This window comes from Rhea americana, unplaced genomic scaffold, assembly GCF_003343005.1.
Source record: "Rhea americana isolate MKP2758 unplaced genomic scaffold, rheAme1 scaffold_2, whole genome shotgun sequence".
Classification (NCBI taxonomy): domain Eukaryota; kingdom Metazoa; phylum Chordata; class Aves; order Rheiformes; family Rheidae; genus Rhea; species Rhea americana.
The window spans coordinates 9,672,088-9,681,323 of NW_028186149.1; the positions used below are offsets into that span (position 1 = coordinate 9,672,088).

The 9,236-nt window shown below is 40.7% G+C and overlaps 1 protein-coding gene across 1 annotated transcript in view; it reads left to right on the forward strand.

Moving 5' to 3' along the window:
• Nucleotides 1–9,056: 9,056 nt before the first annotated feature.
• The window catches only part of TM6SF1 (transmembrane 6 superfamily member 1), a 22,761-nt gene continuing 22,581 nt past the window's right edge, over nt 9,057–9,236 (forward strand). Inside the window, exon 1 of the mRNA XM_085303469.1 lies at nt 9,057–9,236. This exon is cut by the window's right edge and continues 6 nt beyond it. Within this exon, the coding sequence (XP_085159595.1) occupies nt 9,155–9,236 (82 nt within the window). The 5' untranslated portion in view covers nt 9,057–9,154.

A 9,236-nucleotide genomic window follows, 5' to 3' on the forward strand; every position in this document is an offset into this window, starting at 1 on the left:
GGCCGCGCGCCGCGGCACCGAGCCGGGGCCGCCAAGCTGGTGGCACCGGGGGCGCGGCCCTGCGGGCGGAGCGGGGGGCTGTCCCGGGCCGGGAGGAGGCGGAGGGCGGCTGTGCGCTGTGCGGAGCGGGGGCTCTGCCGGCCGCGGAAGTCCCCGCGCCGACGCCCGTGACTGCGCCGATCCCACGGCTGTTGCGTTAAAGCACGTGAAACCAGAATTTACTTTTCTAATGAATATTGTGATAACTGAAACGAAACGGCGATCGGTACCTACTTCAACTGTGTATTTCTGAAATGCTCCTGAGGTACATTTACCAACAGTCTTTAAGATTTTATTATAATTTTATATGAGAAATCCATTTACAGTGCATCTCCATATTTCTTATTTTACACTTCTGAGGAGAAAACAAAACAATAGTGAACGTGGTAGAGAGCACATTTTTTGCGCCTAAAGCACTATCCATCCCATTGAAAGTCTTTGGACAAGAGAATGTAACATGATGAATCAAGACGGGAAATTTTGACAAACTGCGATCTTTTTTAAATTGCTACCTTTACAGCTTTTGAAAAGAAACTGTGTTTGTGTGACATGGGAGAAATAAATAAAAGACCTCTCTACCATCAAGATTTGCTACGGGACAGGCTGCACTTAAGTTTCTCAGTGTAGTAGTTCTCTGTGAGCAAGAAAAATTGAAACTTGTAAATCCGTGAAATTCATCGTAACATTCCAATTTAATATCTTTACAAAATCTTACAATGTCCTATATTATTTTGTTTAACTGAAAAGACTGCTGAATTGTCCCCAAAGTTCAGTGCTCCCTGCAAAACAAAGAGATTATATTTAAAATCGGATACACAAAATAAAGTTGGTGAGATCTGAATTAAATTTCTTTGGAACTGCAAGATCCTTTTCACAGTAACATCAACCAAGGCCTGTCAATTGAAAAATAAGGTGGATGCTTTTGCCATCTACTGGAGTTTTGCTATAAGTACAACAGCAATTCCAATTATGGAGCTGAAAGCTATTTATCATAGCTCCTGACTTGTCAGCATTTATGGAAGCATGTGGCTAAAAGAGGACTAGAATATGTCATCACTCTGCATTTAGGTTTATAATTAGGACAAAACTGAGACCAAGCGAATGTGACCTGCTTCACAAAACAAATGTTACAGAACCTTAAGGAAGATGGAAGCAATTTCACTGGGGTCGACCATCACGGGAAAGGACACAAGAAGACAGCGCATACAAACCAGAAGGCAGCAAGTAGAGGCTATATTTAAAAACAAATTCAGTTAATGCTGTTAGAAGGAGTAAGACATCTCCTCTGCACTTTGCTTGTGCCAAGGCGGACAAAGACTGGAGAGTGGGAGAGGCCCAGATTCCCTTAGCAGTGCCAGGACTGGAAGATCAGAGAGCTGAGATTCACCGCACTTTGTTTCAGACCCATCCTGGGGAACCTGAAGGCACTAGCTAGGAATTACTGCTTGAGAAGTCCTTTTTCTTTCTTTTCTTTTCCTCCTTTTTTTTTTTTTTTTTTTTTTTTTTGGGGGGGGGAGCTTTTTAGGAAGGAAGAATGAATCAATTATCATGGGAGATGGAAAACTCCATAAGGGAAATGGTTACAGTGTGGACATGCATAAGAGAACTGGAATATTTTTTGAAGTTAATTTTTTTCAGTCATGATGATCTGGGCATTAGTGAGAAGTTCTGCACAGTTGTCTTTCTCCTTTTACCTTTTTGTGGTCACTCACAGGTTAGTCTATAAGCTGGGAGCCAACAGGCACGACAGTTCTGCTTGTCTCCTGCAATGTGAAAACAGTGTCAGTAACTCACTAAAGGAAGTTAACAAGGATGGAAAAGGATTACGGCAAAAAGCGGGAAMTGTAGGCCAGCGAACAAAAAGAAAAGAGGCTGGGGCACACAGAATATGTAAGGTAACTTCAGGGAGAAATCATAGGGAGATAAAGTTTTGCAGGAGAGAAAGAATGAGGAAGAACTATAAAATAGTCCGATAAAGCAAGCTGAGAAAATGAGGAAAAAACCCAAAATAATATAAAAGAAATCATAAAAATATACAAGAGCTCCTCCCACCCCCACCACCCCAAAAAAAGGAAAGGACAGATAGAAGGAGAAATGAGACCTGGCTGTCCATATACAGATCAGTTAAAAGCTAAATGCACTAATTCAAAGTTTTGGAGTGGAGAGCTGCAGAAATATTAACATTTCCTTTTATAACTGGGCTTTTCTGTATGTAGACAATAAATCTCGGATATTTGTTTCACCTTCCAGCTTTCACCTGCCAGCTTCCTTCTTAAAATTAAGTCAGCTAGGTTTTCATTGGCATTATCAGTAGATGGAGCACAGCCATTTTTAAGGTGATGTCATGGACTGTATTTACCAGTCTAAATCAGAAAAAATACACAATGCATTTCCTAAAAGGGGTTACCCATGAATGTCACTAAAATATTCTCCTGWTGTTTGCTTTCTTAGCATGCTCAGTTTTTTATCTAGGAAATGTGATAGAAATTAATACAGAGAAAAATATTCATGTAATATCAGCAGTCTGAATTGGCCTAGAAGAACTTTTTGTTTGATCTCATGTAACAGAATGGCTACAAATCAAGGGCTGCAGACAAAAGTTCAACAGTATTATATTATATAGCTGAGAACGTTGTGCTGATCACTAGCCAGCAAAACAGAAGGTCAGGGAGTGTCCATGCTTTTGAGAAACACGCTTCCAAGGTCTACATGGTGGCCTGAGCTAGCTCATGCTGACCTGGTGCTTTTTGTTAAGGAAAAATCATAAAAGATCTTTCTAACCATTGAGGTTCCTTTACCTGTTGGTAGGGAGACAGAGGAGAAAGTAGGTTCACATATACTGAAAAAATATCAGAGAATTTAGCGATCAAACTCAGGATTTCTGAGATAGTTGTGATGCCTGGGATGTCCCAGAAGTGCAGGAATGTCTGCCCAGAGGCCCTGTCCTTTCCTGCCAGCAACACAAGGCTAGTTCTGCGAGAGCCATCAAAGGGTTTGAGTTACAAAGCATACTGTTTTCAGTCATTTGTTCCTGAATTTATTAAAATGCTCCYCCCTTTCCTTATTTTCTTCACATGAACTCAGCTCTGTGTATGTTCTAAGTAACTACTTGTTGTTATGATCTTRGTTTTTGAGCTGGCACACAATTTTACAGTGATTAATTATTGTTCTCATAAGTAGTCAGCATCCTTCCTCTGCTTCAGGAGGGAAAATAATAATTTAGAGCAAATCACAGATTTGTTTCTGATTGAACTTCCTCGTTGGGGCCATTTGTGGCCACCTGATGACATCTTTTCCCTTCCATGCTCAGTTAGATACTTAAAATCCCCTACCTCTGATCCATGACATTRCTGTGAATGACAGAGACAGACATGCATACTACCATTCCCATAACTCAATTACTAGTAGCATTACAATTATAAAAATGTGTGAATTTGTAGCACTGTCAAACAACAATAATAACATTATTTCCTTGAGCTTTTTATTGTGATTATTATTATTTTCCTATCTCTAGCTAGCATTAAGCTGTACTGTTGTGATGAGGGACCTGCAGGTAATGTAACCTTGCAGCATATGGAGAACTACTGAATTCCTCTGGGATCCACAGAAACACAGAACTCAAACTCAGGGTCTCAGATCTGGGGAACACCRAAAGGCAGGGATTTGTTTTTTTATTGTGTCTTGTAGAGTGCCTAAATAATGTTGATGAAAAAGCCAAAATAAGAGCAATTGATATTTGTTCCTCTGTTATAAATTCTACTGTGATCTAAAACTGACCATAATATGTGTGCAACATTCTTAGATTTTTTTACAATTCATAATCTTTGCCCTATCATTTCTATAAGTAATTCTTGCATGTGAGTGCTTTATTGCATGTTCTCAGCTGTGCTGACTGGTTGTCCTGGAGTATATAGGTTGTTAAGTAAATGTGCTCCCAATTATACTGATTGGGGCTTTTAGTGATAATACTCATAATTTTCTATTATATTGCAATTGCTGCTTATATTACACTGTTATAATAAAATTTTCCTRCTAACAAATATATTTCTGAGAATATTTTCAGAATCCTAACTCAAAAAAGATGTGTACAACCAATATAAATTTCACAAGGATATTTTGATTCACCCAGCTCTACCAAACGTGGAGGTAGCTCTTTCATTTTTCATTCTTCACAGTGATTTATTTCAAAATAGGCAAAAAATAACAACAGCAACATTCTTCACATCTTTTATCTGAAAGTGCTTTACAAAATTAATTAAGCCTGAGAAGATCTCCGGGGGTTCTTATACTCATCATGTACTCACTTTACAGACCATTTTGAATTCTGACTTGTCTACTCCATGACAAAACTTCGATACATTTTTCCCATAATTAAATGTTATTTTACTGAATAGCTACAGAAGTAAATATGGGGAATATCTTATTGGTTGTTACCACCATCTCTTTATGACTGAACAGTGAATATTTTGTGAAGTCATTTACTTTTCCATTCCTGCAAAAAGTGTGCTGTCTATTGAGGCACAGTAGCATTTCAGGCTGGCACACATTTCCCCCATTTCTAACAGGGTTATTTAGTCAGCAGTTTGATTTTCACAAGATTAGCAAGATTCTTAYTGAGAAGCCACACTCTTGCCATTTACATTTTAAGCCAAATAGTACAACAAATACTCTCTGTTTACTCTAATRCCTATTAATTTTATTAAGATGTCTCTATTCATCTTACATTATTAGTAGCAAATAGATATGCTGTAACACAAAAAGCAGCTCTATTTTTGGGGTGCTGATACTCAGTTTTGAAAGTGAAATGGACACTAACCACTAATTCCTCTTTGCGTGCTTCTTTGGTAGTGTGACTGCTGCTGGAGAATCCCCCCAAATCCTCAGCAGATCATTAGCTCACGGCCTGCTGACCCCCAGTGCATACCGTATGAAGTACATTATATTGCCTCTGGTGCAGCACACTGTCCGTGATTTACAATACAGCATCATTTATTAGATCTTATAGTCTCAACTAACAAGAAATTTGGAAATAAAATAGCTTGGATTTAAAGCTGTTGGAAGGTTACAATTATGTGTGGTCTAAACTGTTCCCTCAGCAAATGAACAGAAGTCCAAATATGAATCTTTTAAATTCAACCTTGATTTGGACAATTGCTTGTTGACCTCTTTTGCCTTAAAAATTATTTTTAAAAGAGCTCCAAAGAATGTATCAGCTTTGTTCAAGAAAAATTGAACATGACATGAGTTGTTTTGTACAAGGATGGTATTTTGTAGCTGGCATCATAATGTAATGAAAGTTTGCTACTTGGCAGAGCCGTATGTGAACACATGAGCAATGCTTCYATGAGCTATAAATAGTGTCCCTTAATCCTCGCATTGATCTTCATGTGCTTGCTTAAGGTTCACCTATCTATAGTTGTATAGATTAATGTCTATAGATTTGATTTAAAATAAAATCAGCTATGCCTCAGTATTCAATATAATGTTAAGCTCTACAATTTGTTAGGATTTAACAGATAGATACAAAGGATAATTGCTGTCTCCAGGGCTAAAAGTAGACACGCCGACCTAATGGCCTTCTATTTTGAAGCTGACTCTTAATAAATAAGCATTTTATGTCTTCAACTGTATGCTTTTACTGGCATACTTACAAATGCTTTCTTAGTGCTGACATCAAAACAGAACTGCTGCCATTTAGGAAACTGGAAAGAAGAGAAATATCTTTCCAGTAATAAATGCTGATTATTGACCTAGAAATGGTTTGATCAAAAAGCTGACAAACACGGGCCCAGGCATATTGCTTGTGCGCAGAGCATTGCCAGTCAGGTGGCCACATCCGTGCATCAGGTTTGTAACTGAGGACAGGGTTCCCAGGACAGAATCTGTCACGTGGCATAAGGCTGATACCTGAGACTGGAGAAACAGTTGGCCTACCTATTTAAAATGACCGTTTAGACATAAACGCCTTTTGTTTCTGACACAGGAATGTTATAGCATGGTGCAGGATCATTGTTTTGGACACTGTACTGCTGAAGAGCCTATCTTGCAGATGAAATCTAGGACTAGAACCCTAGGAATCACATATTGTCAATAAATATGACCCTGTTGCACTTCCTGTATGGGAGAGAGTCTTAATTTTCATGTTTTGGTAATTCTATTTTGCTTTCCTAAACTTCTCTGCAGTTTATGTAGGATATACTGATTTTTCYGTCTTATACTGACATCTAAGATTGCTAAACAGTTAAATACTTGCAAGGCTTTCTAAAAGTGATAGCATCCATATGCCTCATGAAGATGTTACCATTTATAAAATGCAAGAAAAATGCTTTTACAACATTAAGCAATGGATCTAATTGAATATGTGACAGGAAGCTGAAAGATTACACTTATTCTGGTGACAGCAGCTTATAGACACTGCTTTCAGGTAACATTTCCATTAGTAATTATGTTGCTAAATACACTCTGTACCTACCTTAATCTTTGTATTGCTGGTCTGGTACATGTGAAGAGAGGGTGATGTTATGTACAGTTAAAGTCTAAGTTCTTCCACCTTGCTCCCCCACAAGAACACTTAAGGCGTGGAAAGAATGCTCTTTTTTTTTTTTTTTTTTTTTTGAGGACTCTTCCTTTTGAACTTAGGTGCTGTTTTATCAGTAGAATGGTTTGCTGTTTGTCATTGTTGGATTTTGATATAAAGCCAAATTTTGATTTATTACGGTGTTGGGAAAGTTGGTCAGTGGTTTTAGGCCATGGCATTTGAACAGGTTTTCCCCATTTGTATTCTAGGATTGGTGTCTATTATTWAAAAAAAAAAAAGTCACACTACAATGTATTCAGTCTCACAGTCACAGATTTCTTCTCTGCTGAAAAGCTAATGTGCAAAGTCTCACACCTTTCTGCTTGACAGAGGAGTGATACTGTTTTTACAACACTGCTGTTGGAGGAAAAGGTCAGTCTGACGTCTTTGAGTTCCAGAAACAAGAATGCTGGGGATGTTATTTTCTCTACCAAGACCGAAACAGAAGCCAGGACATTTTGGCAGAGAGGCGAAGATGGAATTAGAAGGATCAGTAGCTAATAGAAATGAAGATTTCTGTAACAGGGTAGAATACCAAGATCCACATGTTCCTCATGATCATGAATGGATTTGGGGGCCTCCTCTGCAAGGACACGGAAGGAAACGATGGAGCTGGACAGCTCACTAATGCTTCTTTCACAAGGYGAGAGAAGAAAATGCATGGAAAATGCACATCCTTTTGCAAAAATATTTTTGACTGGCCTTGTGGCTCTTTGGGCTCTATAATTCCATTTCAGGGGTCTTTTCTGCTACTAAATGCTCATAATCCCCTCCCCCCTCTTTTTTTTAAATCAGAAGTGGATAGAACTCAATGCAATAGATTCAAGCAATGAAACACCCTACAGGTTAGTTATTAYTTGTTTACCACATCATGTGCCTTAAGAAGTACGGTACAAATCAGTGCTGCAATGCTGGAAGAGTGGTTAGGAAGAAATCTTCCATACAGCAATTAACATTATGAACACAGGAACTAAGAGGCGAAGTTTGAGACATGAATCTTAAAACTGCCATTAGCTGTGGCAGCTGCACACAAATAAGCAGCCTATACATTTGAAAGCCTGAGAAGTAAACCGGCTGTGCATTGAAAGGTAAGCATTTGGAGGTGATAAATTTAGCCCTGACTCATCCAATGGCAATTTTGACACTTGGGTGGACTAAATTACTTTTAGGAGTTGCATCATGTTTTTACCAGATAGTTTGATTGAGCATAGTTTAACCAATTCACATACTGATGGCCAAATCTAGACCCTTCTCTCTCATTTGAAATAACTATACAAGAATTTATTTCTATAGGAACATAGACACATCTTGGGTCATGAAATGCCTTTCTTCACAGGCAGTCACATCAACTAATCCATTTCTTAAACTGATCAAATGACATCTTAAAGCTGGACTGCATTTTTAATTCACTTCTCCTATTGGAAAAATAATGGGAAGACCTTTTACTGCTGAAACTTAAAAATCTGTTTCCAAAAACTAGTGAAACTTTCTTCATAGCTTTGTCCTTTAAACAGTTCTTTCCTCTTCCTGGTGTTAACTCCTCAAGTATTTATTAAGAGCAGTTGTATGCCAAGGTCTTCAGCCTCTTCTTGATGGACAGGTGCCCCTTTCCTCAGCCACCTTACTAGTCCTTCTTCATGTCACTGCTGGGGAGCGATCAGAACGGTGACATCTCTGCAGACATGCACTTTTCCAACGATATTAACACTTACCGATCTCTACCAGAAGTTCATCTAACACGAACTAGGTAGAACTGACGTGCTAGGAGTGCATTTGCTATTTTTTCCAATGYAACACCAGATGGTGAAAGAAATCATTCTCGCTTGCAAAAGTCCTGAATTTACACATTCAATAAGTTCAGGGATAATGGCTTTCATCTCTGTTTGCCTTGCACACAGTGACTCACTGCATTTTTATTTGCCCACAGACAGCTCAGTGTTGATACTCGTATAAAAGCAGCGTATTAAGGCAGGAAATACGCTGACACACTAATTCAAACCTATTCCTGATTTTTGTTAATTTTTCCAGACGCAAACAGAAAGGATGAGTTTACCATTAAACCACTTTTAAAATGCACCTAAATTCTAATGCAGAAAGGAACCTGTAACCTTCTTCCTCGCAGATTTACCGCGGAGCTCCCGCCCTGCTCGCACCAAGGGAACCTCTCCGTAGTTTTCCACCCAGAAGAGACCCCGCGGCGCTGCTCGTCAGCCACCGCGGCAGCTCGCTCGCCTTCCCGCCGCCGCCGCGGTTCCCGCGGCTCCTGTCAGTGGCCCGGGCGGGCGGCGCGGCGGGAACAACGGGCGGCTCCGCTCCCCGAGGCGCATTTAACCTCTGCGGCGCGGCACTGCGCGGCGCGGCGGGCAGGACGGAGGGAGGGCGGGCAGGACGGAGGGAAGGGGCGGCCCGCGCGGGCCGTGAGGCGGCGGCGCGGCGCGGCGGGCAGAGCCCGGCGGCGGCCGCGGCGTCGCCCGCCTCGGACAATGCGCGGCGCGCGCTGAGCAGCGCAGGACGCGGCTGCCGCCTCTCGCCGCGGGCATGAGCGCCTCGGCGGCCACCGGCGTCTTCGTCCTCTCCCTCACCGCCATCCCCGTCACGTACCTCTTCAACTGCCTGGCGG